The sequence below is a fragment of the Loxodonta africana genome, chromosome 9 (assembly GCF_030014295.1).
Source record: "Loxodonta africana isolate mLoxAfr1 chromosome 9, mLoxAfr1.hap2, whole genome shotgun sequence".
NCBI lineage: Eukaryota > Metazoa > Chordata > Mammalia > Proboscidea > Elephantidae > Loxodonta > Loxodonta africana.
Genome location: NC_087350.1, coordinates 96,062,569 through 96,080,837, shown reverse-complemented (window position 1 = coordinate 96,080,837; position 18,269 = coordinate 96,062,569). Strand labels below are relative to the sequence as shown.

The 18,269-nt window shown below is 38.8% G+C and overlaps 1 protein-coding gene across 1 annotated transcript; it reads right to left on the bottom strand.

Annotated features, from left to right (window-relative positions):
- Window positions 1–824: 824 nt before the first annotated feature.
- Window positions 825–1,514, bottom strand: LOC100663685 (interferon alpha-6-like). Its single transcript, XM_010587902.3, has one exon. The coding sequence runs from the start codon at window positions 1,456–1,458 to the stop codon at window positions 910–912; it is 549 nt and encodes a 182-aa protein (XP_010586204.2). The 5' UTR covers window positions 1,459–1,514; the 3' UTR covers window positions 825–909.
- Between the last annotated feature and the right edge of the window lie 16,755 nt (window positions 1,515–18,269).

Sequence of the window (18,269 nt, the reverse complement as noted above, 5' to 3'; positions counted from 1 at the left end):
TCACATATAGAAACTCTCCCTCTTTTTCTCAGCTGTCTCCAATATTCTCCAGTGTCCACAGATAGAAGCTGAATTAACTTCCTGTGGCTCACTCAGTTCTTCACTAGACCTTGGAGCATTTCCAGTTGTTACATGCACCAAGTAGGTGATTTTGCTCATGCCCGGGGTTTTTCTCCACAGATCTCTTAAGAAGTCCCTGGATAGTACAAACAGTTAACATGCTCAGCTGCTAACTGAAAGGTTGGAGGTTTGAAGAAGAAAGGCCGGATGATCTCCTTCCAAAAAATCAGCCATTGAAAACCCTATGAACCATGGTTCTACTCTGACAAACATGGGATCACTGTGACTTGGAGTCAACTCAACAGCAACTGGAAGCTATGTCTTTGGAAATTAGGTTCATTCCCTTCTCAAAATGTCCATGTTCTATGACCCATGTTAGGTCATGCCCCCACTCTTTCTTCATTCAAATGACCTTGCCTAGGTTTGTTTTGTGGGCTTAGAATTTGAGTTAGGTTTCAAAAAGGGTGTGCAATCAAGAAAGTTGGTTTTTGAAAATTTCATTTATTTCCCACAACTTGAAAATGAACAGTAGTCTTAAACAAAATATAATACTAAATAAGTGTTTTATGAATAATAAATATTTAAATACTGTGAACCACATAAATATTTCAAATAATTTAAATAGGTAAACAAAAGTTTCTCAGCCATAGCAAATGAATCATGCATTTCTCTATTCTAAACAGCTTATTATAATTTATGACATTTAATATAGTTTTATAATAATCCCATAAATTTGTCAACACTTATTTTTTATCTGGAATGAAAAATAGATATGAAGATTGCACTTTGAGTATTAGGAAATAGCAACTTAGTTGATCAGATGGACTATTTTAAGAGTCAGCCTCTACTTTATGTCTGGAGTTTTCCTGTGAGCATGTTAATGAAGAGAAAGCATTTTCTGATTTCCACTCTGACAACCTCCCAGGCACAGAGGCTGTGTTCCTTCTCTTTCAGATACAGACCGATTCCTTGGAAGTAACTCTTCACAGAGTTCTCAGTTCCCAGGGGTATCTGTTCCACCTTCCTATCTTTCTCGAAACAGATCTCCAGGTCATTCAACTGCTGATAAAGTCCAAACAGGAATTTGTCCAGAAAGGTCTCATCCCAAGCCTCAAGAGAGTCACTTCTGCTGAAGAGGTTGAAGGTTTGCTGAAGCATCTCATACAGGAGAACAGCAGCTTGTGTCTTTTCCAGCTGGTTCATATCCATAAGTATCTGAGGAAATCTGAAATCAGTCCTGTCCTTCAGACATGACAGAAGGGAGATTCTCTCCATTTGATTCAAAAGTGTGAAGGTTTCCTGATTGCTATGGCTCAGAGGTAGGTCACAGCACCAAAAGCAGGCAGGTCTGCAGCAGAACATCACCAGGGCCATCAGCACAGAGATTGGGAGGGCCATCAGGGTGCTGGGTGATTCTGCAGGACTATCTGAAGTGGAAGCCTTGCCTCAGAAAGTTCTGAGGACTTTTGGTGAAGAATACCTCTTAAATGGTAAGTACAGAACTTACATTTTCTGGGCAATTCCATTTTTCTTCTTTATTTTCCATTTCTACTTTTTCTTTCCTTTTTTGAAAGTCAATTAAATATATAAATTTATTGACATGAAAGCTTGGATGGGAGACTCCAAACCAGGAAGTGCCAATGCAGTATCTACCCCAGCATTATTACAAAAAAAGAGAAAAAATCATTGCCCTCAAGTCAATTCCAATTCATAGTGACTCTATAGGACAGAGTAGAACAGCCCCATAGGGCTTCCGAGGAGCAGCTGATGTATATAAACTGCCCACTTTTTGTTTAGCTGCTGAACTCTTAGCCACTGCACCACCAGGGATCTGCACAGGATTATAGTATTTTTTTTTTCACAACTTCTGAGTTGTTCTTGGAGAGAAAAGCCTAGACAAAGTCAGGGAAGGGGAAAATACTAATAGAAAAGAAAAAAAAAAAAACTGTGATTTTCCAGGAAATTTAAACCAAACCAAAAAACCAAATCCATTGCCATCAAGTCAATTCTGACTCATAGCAACCCTATAGGGCAGAGTGGAACTGCCCCACAGGGTTTCCAAGGAGTGGCTGGTGGATTCAAACTACTGACATTTTGCTTAGCAGCCTGAGCTCTCAGCCACTGCATCACCATAGAAGGTTGTGATTTTACTTATTTTTCATATTTACATTTTTTTCTCCTTCTTTAGAAAATTTAAGGAGGCAGGGCCAAGATGGCAGAGTAGTCAGACAATTCCAGTGATCCTTCTTACAACAAAGGCCTGAACAAGCAAGTGAAACGATTATATTTATAACAAACTAGGAGCTCTGAACATCGGAGGCAAAGTTAGAAAATGGACTGAGTGACAGGGAGAGGGAGAGACAGTTCAGAAGTGCAGAGGAGTTGCCAGACCTGAATCGCTGGGAACCCTCAGGCACCATTCCCTGGAGCAACCACGGTGGGGTGGGTGGTAGCATTCCAGATGCAGTTTCCTCAGGGAGAGACAGCCAGCAACACAGCCTACTCACACCTCTGGAACCAGAGAATTGTGCTCTCGGCAAAAGCTAAGTACTCGCATATATGTTACCATCCACGCAGACCCCAAGTCGGCTTCAGTGGCTGTCAATTTCCCTGGGCCTGAGATAGGTTCTGCTGAGCATCCTGAGCCATTCTCCCACCCTTGGAGAAGGACTAGATTTACAATAGGGGGAAATGGTAATCCGCCAGCTCCGCAAACCTGGGGAGCTCAGGACAGAAGGGGCTCCTATCCAGGTATAAATGGTCCGAGGACATTGAATACCTTTCTCCCCTGCATGAACCTGTGTGGGCCTATTTCAGGAGAATAAGCCCTTGTTGGCAGACTGCAACTGTTTTAGCTGTGTGGTGGAGAGGTGGGTGTTTGACGTTTGACACTGCTTTGCTGATTAAACAGGGTCCTCACCTACCACATCAGGGGCCTAAGGACTGGTGGCAACACCCATGTCACCCAGCCACCCACGACAGGGGTTTGAGGATAACTGGTACCTCCCAGTCCCTACAACCAAAAACTTTCAGTGCTCATGGTCCGTCTGCAGAACCCTCCCACCTGTGCACTGTGGACAACAGGGACCTGCTTTCCTCACAGACACTCGGGGCATAGTTTCAGCCTTCTGCCTTGTTCAGAGTGTGACCCCCTGTAGCAACCAGATACCTGTACCTACACCAATCATCCCTGCCACTCTAAGACTGTAGGACAGAGCCTGTACCCCACACTTGATGACCAGCTACCTGGACACCTAAGCTGAATCCATACAAGAAAAATGAATGGGCTCCTAGGCTCATATACCTGTAACAGGTCTAGCCAACTGGTGACAGTGCGTTAGAGCTTCAAAGGTGAAAATAATCAAGCTAGCTCTCTCAAGCAGCCTATTTAGGCATATCAAACAAAACAAAGCAAGAAGCTAGGACACAGTAAGCAAACATAAAATAAACTAATACAATAACTTATAGATGGCTCAGAGACAATGATCAATATCAAATCACATGAAGAAAAGCAGACCATGATTGCTTAAACAAACTCTCAAAAAAAAGAACCAAGGGATTTTCTGGATGAAGGTGTCTTCCTGGAATTACCAGAGGCAGAATACGAAAGATTAATATACAGAACTCTTCAAGACATCAGGAATGAGATCAACAAGGAGATCAGAAAAAATGCAGAGCATGCCCAAGAAATTAAAAAGGTTATTCAAGAACATAGTGAAAAATATAATAAGCTGCAACAGTCCATAGAAAGACAACAATCAGAAATTCAGAAGTTTAACAATAAAATTATAGAATTAGACAACTCAGTAGAATGTCAGAGGAGCAGTACTGAGGAAGTAGAAGGCAGAATTAGTGAGATTGAATATAAAACACCTGGCACCAACATAGTCGAAGAAGAATTTTAAAAAATGAAGAAACCCTAAGAATCACATGGGATTCTATCAAGAGAAAGAACTTACAACTGATTGGAGTACCACAACAGGGAGGGATAATGGAAAATACAGAAAAAACTGCTGAAGATTTGTTGGCAAAATACTTCCCTGATATCATGTAAAATGAGAGGATATCTATGCAAGAGGCTCACTGAACTCCGAATAAGGTAGATCTCAAAAGAAAGCCACCAAGACATATTATAATCAAACTTTCCAAAACAAAAGATAAAGAGAGAATTTTAAGAGTGCCTTCAGATAAACAAAAAGTCACCTACAAACGGAAGTCAATATAAGCTCAGACTACTCGGCAGAAAACATGCAGGCAAGAAGGCAATGGGATGACTTATATAAAGCATTGAAGGAAAAATTGCTAGCCAAAAATCATATATCCAGAAAAACTGTCTCTCAAATATGAAGTCAAAATTAGTATAGTTCCAGATAAACAGAAGTGTAGGGAATTTGTAAAAACCAAACCAAAACTACAAGAAATACTAAAGAGAGATCTCTGGTTAGAAAATCAATGATATCAGATATCAGCCAAAGACTAGAATACAGGACAGAGCCACCAGATGTCAACCCAGATAGGGAAATCACAAAAATAAATCAAGTCAAAAAAACCCTCAGAACAGGGAAACAGCAATGCCATCATGTAAAAGAAGACAACATTAAAACAATAAAGAGAGACTAAGAAATGTAGTCATAGATCTTTCGTATGGAGAGGAAGATAAGATGATATAAAGAAATAAAACTTAGGTTTAAACTTTGAAAAATAGGCGTAAATATTCAGGTAACCACAAAGGAGACTAACAATCCTACTCATCAAAATAAAATACAAGAAAAAAAAAGAGACTCAGCAGAAACAAAATCAACAACAATAAATAAGAGGAAAAGACAATATATAGATATAAACTACTCAGCACAAAATATAAAGTGGGAAAAAGAAACTGTCAATGACACACAAAAAAAGAAATCAAGATGACAGCACTAAACTCTTAGCTATTCACGATTATGCTGAATGTACATGGACTAAATGCACCAATAAAGATAAAGAGAGTGGCAGAATGGGTTAAAAAACAAATTCCGACTATATGCTGCCTACAAGAGACACACCTTAGACCTAGAGATACAAAGAAATTAAAACTCAAAGGATGGAAAAAATGTATCAAGCAAACAACAATCAAAAAAGAGTAGGAGTACCAATATTAATTTCTGACAAAATAGACTTTAAACTTAAATCCACCACAAAAGATAAGGAAGGACACTATATAATGATTAAAGAGACAATATACCAGGATGATATAACCATATTTAGTATTTATGCACCCAATGACAGGGCTGCAAGATACATAAAACAAACTCTAACAGCATTGAAAAGTGAGATAGACAGCTCCACAATTATAGTAGGAGACTTCAATGCACCACTTTTGGTGAAGGACAGTACATCCAGAAAGAAGCTTAATAAAGACACGGAAAATTTAAATGCCACAATCAACCAACTGGACTTCATAGACATATAGAGAACACTCCATCCAACAGCAGCCAAGTATAGGTTCTTTTCCAATGCACATGGAACATTCTCAAGAATAGACCACATATTAGATCATAAAGCAAGCCTTAGCAGAATCCAAAACATTGAAATATTACAAAGCATCTTCTCTGACCATAAGGCCATAAAAGTAAAAATCAGTAACAAAAAAACAGGGAAAAGAAATCAAACACTTCGAAACTGAATAATACCCTGATCAGAAATAACTGAGTTATAGAAGACATTAAGGATGGAATAAAGAAATTCATAGAATCGAATGAGACTGAAAACACTTTCTATCAGAACCATTGGGAAACAGCTGAAGCAGTGCTCAGAGGTCAATTTATATCAATAAATGCACACATACAAAAAGAACAAAGGGCCAAAATCAAAGAATTATCCCTACAACTTGAACAAATAGAAAAAGAGCAACAAAAGAAACCCTCAGGCACCAGAAGAAAGGAAATAACAAAATTTAGAGCAGAACTAAATGAAATAGAGAACAGAAAAAACAATTGAAAGAGTTAACAAGACCAAAACCCGGTTCTTTGAAAAAATTAACAAAATTGATAAGCCATTGGCCAAACTGACAAAAGAAAAACAAGAGAGGAAGCAAATAACCCTGATAAGAAATGAGATGGACAATATCACAACAGACCCAACTGAAATTAAAAGAATCATACCAGATTACTATGAAAAATTGTACTCCAAAAAATTTGAAACCCTAGAAGAAACAGATGGATTTCTAGATACACACTACCTACCTAAACTAACACAAACAGAGGTAGAACAACTAAATAAACCCACAACAAAGGAAGAGATTGGAAAGGTGACTTAAAAACTACCAACAAAAAAAAAGCCCTGACCTGAATGGCTTCACTGGAGAGGTCTACCAAACTTTCAGAGAAGAGTTAACACCAGTACTACCAAAGGTATTTCAGAGCATAGAAAAGGATGGACTATTCCCAAACTCATTCTATGAAGCCAGCATATCCCTGATACCAAAACCAAGTAAAGATACCACAAGAAAAGAAAATTACAGACCTATATCCCTCATGAACTTAGATGCAAAAATCCTCAACAAAATTCTAGCCAGTAGAATTCAACAACATATGAAAAAAATAATTGACCATGACCAAGTGGGATTCATACCAGGTATGCAGAGATGGTTCAACATTAGAAAAACAATTAATATAATCCATCATGTAAATAAAACAAAAGACAAGAACAACATGATCTTATCAATCGATGCAGAAAACGCATTTGATAAAGTTCAACACCCACTGATGACAAAAACTCTCACCAAAATAGGAATAGAAGGAAAATTCCTAAACATAACAAAGAGCTTTTATACAAAGCCAACAGCCCACATCATCCTAAATGGAGAGATTCTGAAAGCATTCCCCCTGAGATCGGGAACCAGACAAGGATGCCCTTTTTCACTACTCTTATTCAACATTGTGCTGGAGGTCCTAGCCAGAGCAATTAGGCTAGATAAAGAAAGAAAGGGCATCCAGATTGGTAAGGAAGAAGTAAAAGTATCTCTGTTTGAAGATGACATGATCTTATACGCAGAAAACCCTGAAGAATCCTCAAGAAAACAACTGAAACTAATAGAAGAGTTCAGCAGAGCATCAGGACACAAGGTAAACATACGAAAATCAGTTGGATTCCTCTACACCAATGAAAAGAACATCGAAGAGGAAATCGCCAAATCAGTATCATCTACAGTAGCCCCCAGGAAGATTAAATACTTAGGAATAAATCTTACCAGAGACGTAAAAGACCTATACAAAGAAAACTACAGGACACTACTGCAAGAAGCCAAAAGAGACCTACATATGTGGAAAAACATACCTTGCTCACGGATAGGAAGACTTAACACTGTAAAAATATCTATTTTACCAAAAGCGATCATTAGATACAATGCAATTCATATCCAAATTCCAATGACATTTTTTAATGAGATGGAGAAACAAATCACCAACTTCATATGGAAAGGAAAGAGGCCCCGGATAAGTAAAGCATTACTGAAAAAAAAGGACAAAGTGGGAGGCCTCACACTACCTGATTTTAGAACCCACTATACTGCCACAGTAGTCAAAACAGCCTGGTACTGGTACAATAACAGATACACAGACCGAGGGAACAGAATTGAGAATCCAGACATAAATTCATCCACATATGAGCAGCCGATATTTGACAAAGGCCCCAAAACACTTAAATGAGGAAAAGGCAGTCTCTTTTACAAATGGTGCTGGCATAACTAGATATCCATCTGCAAAAAAATGAAACAAGACCCATACCTCACACCATACACAAAAACGAACTCAAAATGGATCAAAGACCTAAATATAAAATCTAAAATGATAAAGACCATGGAAGAAAAAATAGGGACAATGCTAGGAGCCCTAATACATGGCATAAACAGTATACGAAACATTACTAACAATGAGGAAGAGAAACTAGATAACCGGGAGCTCCTAAAAATCAAACACCTATACTCACGCAAGGACTTCACCAAAAGAGTATAAAGATTACTTACAGACTGGGAAAAAATTTTTAGCTATGACATTTCCAATCAGCATCCGATCTCTAAAATCTACATGATACTGCAAAAACTCAACTGCAAAAAGACAACCCAATTAAAAAATGGGCAAAAGATATGAATAGATACTTCACTAAAGACATTCAGGTAGCTAACAGATACATGAGGAAATGCTCACGATCCTTAGCCATTACAGAAATGGAAATCAAAACTACAATGAGATTCCATCTCACTCCAACAAAGCTGGCATTAATCCAAAAACACAAAATAATAAATGTTGGAGAGGCTGCGGAGAGACTGGAACAATTATACACTGCTGGTGGGAATGTCAAATGGTACAACCACTCTGGAAATTGATTTGGCGCTTCCTTAAAAAGTTAGAAATAGAACTACCATGTGATCCAGCAATCCCACTCCTTGGAATATATCCTAGAGAAATAAGAGCCTTTACACGAACAGGTACATGCACACTCATGTTCATTGCAGCACTGTTTACAATAGCAAAAAGATGGAAGCAAGCAAGGTGCCCATAATGGATGAATGAATAAATAAATCATGGTATATTCACAAATGAAATATTACGCATCGATAAAGAACGATGCTGAATCCGTGAAACATTTCATAACATGGAGGAATCTGGAAGGCATTACGCCAAGTGAAATCAGTCAGTTGCAAAAGGACAAATATTATATGAGATCGCTATTATAAGAACTCGAGAAATAGTTTAAACAGAGAAGAAAATATTCTTTGATAGTTATGAGAGGGAGGGAGGGAGAGTGTTTTTCACTAATTAGATAGTAGATAAGAACTATTTTAGGTGAAGGGAAAGACAACACACAATACAGGCGAGATCAGTACAACTGGACTAAACCAAAAGCAATGAAATTTCCTGAATAAACTGAATGCTTTGAAGGCCAGTGTAGCAGGGACGGGGGCCTGGGGACCATGGTTTCAGGGGACATCTAAGTCAATTGGCATAATAAAATCTATTAAGAAATCATTCTGCTTTCCAGTTTGGAGAGTGGCGTCTGGGGTCTTAAACGCTAGCAAGCGGCCATCTAAGATGCATCAATTGGTGTCAACCTACCTGTAGCAAAGGAGAATGAAGAACATCAAGACATAAGGTAATTATGAGCCCAAGAGACAGAAAGGGCCACATAAACCAGAGAGTACATCAGCCTGAGACCAGAAGAACTAGATGATGCCCACCTACAACCGATGACTGCCCTGACAGGGAACACAAAAGAGAAACTCTGAAGGAGCAGGAGAGCAGTGGGATGCAGACCTCAAATTCTGGTGAAAAGGCCAGACTTAATGATCTGACTGAGACTAAAAGGACCCCCGATGTCATGGTCCCCAGGCCTTCTGTTAGCCCAAGACAGGAACCATTCCCAAAGCCAACTCTTCAGACAGGGATTGGACTGGACAATGGGATGGAGAGGGATGCTGTTGAGGAGTGAGCTTGTTGGATCAAGTTGACACATAAGACTCTGTGGGCATAGTCTGGAGAGGAGATGAGAAGGCAGAGGGCGTCAGAAGCTGGCTGAAGGGACACGGAAATAGAAGGTGGAGAGAAGGAATGTGCTGTCTCGTTAGAGGAAGAGCAATTAGAAGTATATAGCAAGGTGTATGTAAATTTTTGTATGAAAGACTGACTTGATTTGTAAACTTTCACTTAAAGCACAATAAAAATTTTTAAAAAAGAAAAAAATATTTAAGTTTTATCTGTGCCTTTAAGATATCACCTGAGTTGGTCTAAAATTAACTGAAGATATATTTATTCTCATGATTTTGTTTGGTGAACAATATCAAAAATTGTTTTTCTTAAAAATATTGTTAAATTATTTTTTAAAAAATTATGGTGCACCTATGGTCTGTCAGGAACTTTGCGAAGTATTGATTTCCCTAAAAGAGTTTCAAATTCTCCTGTGTATGACTCTGTTCTCCACCAAGTACAACCTTTAGCTATTAAAACTTTGTCTCAGTTCCGATGTGGTAATGCAGATATTCTTATCTCCTTAGATTTTCCACTGACAAGTGATATTCCACCACATACTCAGGGGTAACTGGAGCTGTGATGGTATTCAACGCTTGTCATAACATGTCTTTATTGAATCTCTAAGGTACAAATTGCTTTTAATAATATTAATACTAATGAAAGTAATTGTTTATTTTATGAATCTCAGCAAAGTGTTTTACAAACATTGTTTCATTTAATCTTCACAGCTTCCCTATTAGATAATTGTTAGAATTATATTTTGTATATAAGGAAGCTGAAAACTCAAAGAGGTTGCTTCTCTCCCCAAATGCCGTGATGTATTATGTTATACTCCTCGTTATTATGTTTTATTATGTTATACTCCTCGTTAGCCTTAAGCATTCTCCTTTAGCTGTGCTCAGCTCGCTTGTAGTTAAGTAATCAGTCTAGTTATTGGTTTAACATCTGACTTCCCTGCTAGACTGTGAGCTCCCTGAGTGCAGTAATTCTGTATCCTGAGTGGTCAGCACAGTATCTGTCTCAGAGGAAGCAGAAAAGAGGTCTCTGTTCCATAAACCAAAAAACCCATTGCCATCGAGTCGATTTTGACTCATAGTGACCCTATAGGACAGAGTAGAACCACCCCACAGAGTTTCCAAGGAGTGGCTGTTGAATTTGAACTGCCAACCATTTTTTCAGTTAGCAGCCGAGCTCATAACCACTGCACCACCAGGGCTCCATCCCATAGCAGGTGCAAAAAAGAGCTAAATGTTGCAAAAAGTGAGTAAATCTAGAATTTAGAGACTGTATCAGAAAATGGTAGTCTTCTGAAGACAGAGATAATAAAACCAAATTTAAAATAAATACTTAAACCTCCCGAATAATATCTGTAAATATCTCAGATGGGAATAGGGAGTTTCAGAGATCCAGTTGAGCTCAACAAAACGCATCATTTAAAAGACTGGACTGGAACTTAGCTGTATCCTATTCAAGTTTGTTGTGGTGTGTTTGGAAAGAGGGAATGGTGCTTTTAGTGAATAGAAATATGTGAACCAGAGAGTAAGGACTAGGTAGTGTTTGTATGAGGCAGGGCAAACATCTCGGTCAGAAGGGACTGTGCAATCTAGTGTTTACAACCGTGGGCTCTGGGACTAGACTGCCTGGGTTCATGTCACACATCCAGCCTGCACTGGCTGTGTGACCTTGGGCACTTCAGTTTCCTCCTCTGTTGTATGGAAATGATAATCATACCTACTTTTTGTCATGTTGTCATGAAGATCAGTGATACAATGTACTAATAGCAATGCCTGAAACAAAGTAAACACTCAACAGCTGTTAGGTGTTTCCACAATGGAGAAAACCAACTCAGCCAACTATGAAAGCTGGATATAAGTTCCCCTGAGATGATCTCCTTCCCTCCCTTTAATTCTCAGCTCACCAACAAACTTTTTTATTTCTAATTTCATCTCTGGTGTGAACATGAACATGTGTATGGAGGGAGTTCCCTGCCCAAATGGCTAACATCTATTAAATTCCAGCATAGCTGACCTCTCTGACATTAATAAAATGTTCATCCAGTCTACAACACAGTATCTTTTGAGTGTGGGTTGGTGTGACTACATTTCCAGAGTCTGATTATCTTGGTGGATAATGAAAAAAGTAAAAAAATAAGTCTCTGTTCACTAGCCCTTTAAGGAACAGCCTGCCTTAAAAAACCAGCTGCCCTCTTTCTGGAGCTGTCTGTAGCTGCAACAATCTCACCCCTGGCTAGGTTGAAACCTGTCACTCTAAAGAGTCCTTAATCCCTGATTTGTGGCTATGTAAGTGACGTTTTGTCACTTGAGTAGAGATGTCACTTCCTTTTTTTTCATTTTCAGCATTTACTTTCCATTTGCCTTTTGTATTACTTTTTCATGACTTGCTTACTTTTACTTTCTAGGAAAGTTAAAAGGGAGGAAAATTCTGATGTCTTGAAAATCGTAGAAGAAATATGCTAGTTCTTCTTTTTACTTACATTTTCTCTTCCTTTTATTGCAACAAACCTCAAAGTGAAACAGAAAAGTTATCAGAGCATTAGGACAACTTTTATATAGGAAAATGACAAATACAAAGGAAGAGATAACCTTTTTTAAAATTATGTAGAAATAGCAAAGAAAAAAAATGGATTACTTAACCATTACTTTGACAGAGTTAGAAAAATGGGCTGGGCAGGGCAAAGAGGCTGCCACAAAGCAGCTATAAAGACAGGTGGACACATTCTAACTCCCTGAAGACCTGGAGGTAGTAGTGTTTGCGCTTTACTTCTCTTGAAGGCAGGGCTGAAGGTTTAGTCATCTTGGTTTAGCCTGGGCTCAGCTAACTGATGTGTAGTAAATGTTCAGTAATTTTCTCAATTAAGTAGAATAAAGAAAACCAAATTTGTCAAATTAAATATCATTAAGCTATTTAAGGTTTATCGACTTGACCAAAATGCAGAATTCTTCCCATTATGAAGAGGGGAAGCTGTAAGACATATTGTACAGCAGGAGAAAGAGAAGATGACTACAGACCATTCTGGGCCATTTATATATATATATCTTAATCATTTAGATGATGCTTATTTTTTTTTTTTAAGTTGAAAGGAAAACCTAGATTAAATAATTTAGGCTCATATGCCCAAGAATCTTCCTTCTGCCCTTTGCACTAAAGAAAACACAGGATTGTGTGAAGGGTTCTGGTGAAGGTGTGCTGACATGTCTCTTACTTTCAGGGACCTTCTTTCATTTATGCCTCTTAAATAATGAGCCCAAGAGTTTTCGTTTTCTACATTTTGCCCCAATCTTTCTAATTCCTCATTTTGGGCTTTTCCTTCTGGAATGTACTGTATTCACAAGTTCTTAGTGAGGACTGTTTGGAGCAGAGCGCAGACCAGACATGGTTCTAATGGTGTGGTCAACAGGCATTTATTGCTTATATAATAAACAGGATATGGATGAGTCGAAGAGCATACATCAGCAGCATCCACGGTTCCCCGAAGTTAGGTTCCCATGCTAGGGGAATATTAGATTGGATCCAAGCATACCCCACTTCATATGTTGGGAGGAGAACCTCTAAGGTCCTGTCTCCTGGGGTTAAATACTAACAGGACAGCCATGTCTACATGTCAAAATGCATGTACAGAGAACTGTTAGGGGAGAGGGGATAAAAAGAGGGTGTAATAAAAAGTAAAAGGGGATAGTAAAAATGGAAAGCCTCCCCACAGGCAACGGACATCATTTATTGCCTCTGTTTAGGGTAAATGACCATTCCCTGACAGCTATTCTAGATTTTACTGGCATCAGGACCAATTCTTCCTCCTTTACGAAGCTTAACAGAGTTCTGGGTTTCATCAGAGGCCAATCATCTCAACTCAAAGGTCTTCTTCTTAGAACTTGCCGTTTGCTCTTTGAGTCTCTTCACTGATAGCATTGATGATGATCTTCCAACCCATCTGCTCCCTTGGCTGTGACCTTCCTCAAATCCTTGGCTTGGGAAAGCAGGAGACCTTCACAGCTCTGGGCCAAATGAGGAGACTTTCTTCTGTCTGAAGGACAGAAAGGACTTTAGGTTTTCCCCAGGAGATGGTGAATGGCAGCCAGCTCCAGAAAGCCCAGGTCATCTCTGTCCTCCACGATATGTTGCAGCAGATCTTCAACGTCTTCCATACAAAGGAACCCTCTACTGCTTGAACACAACCCTCCTGGACCAACTCCTCATTGGACTCTATCAACAGCTGGAAGACCTAGAGACCTGCTCAGTGCAGGCAATGGGAGAGGGATAATCTGTCCTGGCAATCAAGGGCCCTGTACTAGCTGTGACGAGGTACTTCCAGGAAATCCACTCTCTATCTAAAAGGGAAGGAACACAGTGACTGTGCCTAGGAAGTTGTCAGAGTAGAAATCAGGTGGTGCTTTCTCTTCTTTTATGAGTCCACAGGAAAACTTGAGAAGAAACCTGATTCTGAGTAACCAGTGTCCTAGCTCAGACTTTCAATTGTTTGGTCATCTCAAAAGCTGTTATCATCATCATTATTATTTGGCTTCAGCTATAAAATAATTTGAATCATACCTGGCATATTTGTGTCAGTAATATTAAGTTTATCTAAGTCTAAATATTTTTCAGAATTTGGAGAAATGTAATTGGTGCCCTGTGGCTAAACCTCATGTTATAAAATATATATTTATTTAATTATTTTTATTAATTTTTGGTGTTTTTGAATTTATACACTCCATTGTTTTTATAAGAATATGTTCACGTTTGCCTCCTTAATAAAAATACCACTTTTTAAACTTATAAATTTATTTTAAGACATTCCTATTCTTTTTAAGGAAAGAAAACCTCCTCTAAAGTCTTAATTCTGCAAATTAAATAGAAAAATATGTGGTACAGCTCACTCATTCATTAATTCACTGGCCTAGGGGATAAAGTCTTGAATAAGAAATGAGTAGTTCCTGCCCTTATGGAGCTTACGTTAGAGCAAAGGTCTAGCCATTAAGGAAATAACAACAATGTAATTACGTATTTGCATCTGGAATCTAGGCTATAAGGGAGAAGTAAAAGATGCTATGGCAGTGAGGGTCATGAGTAGCACATTTAAGCTACCTCTAGCCTTCCCCCAAGGAAGTAATATGAAATATGAGCCTTGACGAATGGTAGGTAAAGTGTGGAGGGATGTTTTTCCCAGGGTGAGAAAACTGTGTAGAGAGTTGCCCTGTAGCAGGAAAAGGCCTGGTGCATTTAAAGAAGTGAAAAACGGCCACAGGGGTGGGCTGTAGTGATGGATGGAGAGAATGACACGTAGTAAAGCTGGAGAAATGGAAATGGTCCCCATGATAGACTATGTTCAAGATTTTGGACATTATTTTAAGAATGAAGTTACTTTAAGGTTTAAACCTGGAGAGTGACTTGACCACAGCAGATGCAGGGAAATTTGAGAGGATAGCAGTTCTCCAAGTGCAGTCCATGGACTCTTGGGGGTCCCCAAGACACTCTCAGGGGGTCTACAAGGTTAGAACTACTTTATAATAATATTAAGGCACTATTGGCCTTTTTCCATGGTAACATTTGCACTGATGATGCAAAACAATGTGAGCAAAACTGCTGGTGGCTAAGCGTCAGTCAAGACACCATTGGTCGACTAGTCATTGTTATATTTTTCACGGGCAGGTGCTTGCAGTTAAAAAAAAAAAAAAAAAAAGCCGGTTTCACTTAAGAATGTCCTTGATGGAGGGGTAGAAATTTCAAGCACTTAACTACTTAACTACTCCCTGAAAGGCTGATGATTCGAATCCACCCACAGGTGCCTTGGAAGAAAGGCCTTGCAACCTGCTTCCAGAAGATCGTCACTTTGAAAATCCTGCCGAACGCAGCTCTCCTCTGCACACAGGATCATCGTGAGTTGTAGGTGGCTCAGTGGCAACTGGTTTGGCGTTTTGTTTTCAAATGTAGGTGATTTTGTTTATAACATTGCTGATTCTTTTGCACTTATTTATTCCTCAGGAATATATAAACTCATATTTGGTTCTCCATTCCCTACTTTTTATAACATAAATATTTTTTCTCTCATCATTTTCATTGACTTTTTAATTTTTTTTCTTTATTTAAGGATAGTTTGCCAAGTTTGTCTCTCACACTGCTGCTGAGTTATCATTTCTATTCTTTCTTGCAAGAAATCAAAAGATACATTACGTTGGACAAATCTGCTAAAAAAAAAAAAACCAAACCCATTGCCGTTGAGTCGATTCCAACTCATAGCGACCCTATATGACAGAGTAGAACTGCCCCATACAGTTTTCAAGGAGCGCCTTGGTGGATTTGAGCCGCTGACCTTTTGGTTAGCAGCCATAGCTCTTAACCACTATACTACCAGGGTGTCCACTAAATTGTTGAAAAGCAAAGATGTTACCTTGAAGACTAAAGTGCTCCTGACTCTAGCCATAGTGTTTTCAATTGCCTCATATGCATGTGAAAGCTGGACAATAAGGAAGACCAAAGAAGTGATGCCTTTGAATTGTGGTGTTGGCAAAGAATACTGAATATAGGTGAACTGCAAAAGAAAGAACAAATCTGTCACGGAAGAAGTACAACCGGAATGCTCCTTAGAAGCAAGGATGGCAAGACTATGTCTCACATACTTTGGGCAAGTTATCAGTCCCTGGAGAAGGGTATCATGTTTGATAAAGTAGAGGATCAGCAAAAAAGAGGAAGGCCCCCAAGAAGATGGATTGACACAGTGGCTGCAGCAATAGGCTCAAGCATAACAAGGATTGAGAAGATGGCGCAGGACTGGGCAGTGTTTCGTTCTGTTGTACATAGGGTTGCTATGAGTCAGAATCGACTCCACGGCACCAAACAACAATTCTTTCTTGCTGCCATTGTGGATTTTAATTCTGCTGTTGGATTTTTAGTTACCTTGCAATTTTTCTCTATTTCTTAGATCCCTATTGTTTTTCATTTGGTTATAATTTTGTATTCTGCGTATATGTGTGTATGAATGCAAACGGAAGCCTAACCATGCCCCCACTATCCCTTGGGATGATTCTTTGATGAGCAAGTTAATTAGCCCTCATATTCTTTCCTTCCAGAAGCAAAAACACCCTGATCGTAATGTGATCTGATCTGAGGGGCACAAAAATGGTAATTTCAAAGCTTCAGCTGTTTCCTTATATGAAGACATCAATGGGGAGATGGATTTGTAACAGATGCCCAGCTCTATTGGATATAGGCCTTTGATTCCACGGTGTTAGGGAAATAAAATACAATTGTAGGAAACCATTGGAGCAGATTCTATTGCATCAAAGAAACTGCTTTCGTTATTAATATGGTTGCTTCCTACCATCACTAAGAATGTCATTGGGAACTCTGTGTGTGTGTTTAATATTCACTGAATGATCCAAGTGATCGTATATTCAGCACCTCACACTGGAGTTGAGATTCTAGAAGGAGACTTGAAATGCCAAAGCCCATTCTGAACTATACTACTAAAATTCTTTACTTTCTCACACCTCCAACCTCAGCCCCCACCTAGCATGCGTGTTTTATATTGCATAATTCTGATTTTTTGAAAAGGTTTCTTGGAATTACTACGTTAGACTGACTCTAAGAGTATAAGGAGTGTGAATTCAGGATTAGACCAACCCCTGTGGCTAGGGAGTATGATTTCCCTGAAGTGTGGTGAGAGAAGGGGGTGCCATGGTAAAATCTAAAGGAGCCATCTTCCCAGAGGAAGATGGTAGATGGAAGATGGAAGAAATAAATCTTTTTCCTGACCTGTTAACTGATACACTATAAAAATGTATTTTCTGGTATTATACAATCCTTATATTTCTAAGATATTCTTCTTAATCATGATGAAATATTCTATTAGTATAATTTTGAATTCTGTCACTGTGGAAAGCACATGGATTTGGAGAAAGATAGATTGGGTTTGAATCATAGTTCTGCCACCTTCTAGGTCCTGAAGCCTGTTGCTCTTGCACATAGTATGTGCTCAAATGATAGTTATTACTATTTACTGACCGGCAGTAGAAAATAAGATATTGTTTAAGCAGTTTAGCAGGGTTTTTTTTTTTTTTTTTGGTGAAAATATACACAGCAAAACCTGCTCCCATTCCACAGTTTCTAGACATAATAGTCGGTGACTTTGGTTACATTCTTCACTTGTGTTAACATTCTCATTAATTCTGTTCTATTTCTTTCACTCCTATTAAATTCCCTGCCCCAAACCTTCTTACCTATGCTTTAAAATAGCTGTTTGGAGCCCTGGTGGTATAGTGAGCTTGGCTGCTAACCAGTAGGTCAGCAGGGGCAGTTCTACTTTATTCTATAGTTTTGTTCTACATTTTTCTCCCATTCTATCCAGGACTTTCCATTGTGTCCCGATCAGAGCTGTCAGTAGCAATAGCCAGGCACCATCTAGTTTTTCTGGTCTCTGGCTAGAAAAGGCCATGTTTTATGTAGGCTATTAGTCCTGTGGACTAGTTTCTTCTTTTAGTTTTTGGTTTCCTTCATTCTGTTTTGATAAAGATGGGAAGAGCCCAATAGTTGTATCTTAGATGGCCACTCTCAAGATTTTAAGACCATAGATTCTCCTCACCAAACTTGGATTTGGAAGATTATCTTTATGAAATATTGTCTTGTACTGGGTTCTCTAGAGAAGCAAAACCAGTGAGTCTATATATAATATATATATACTATATTATATGTACA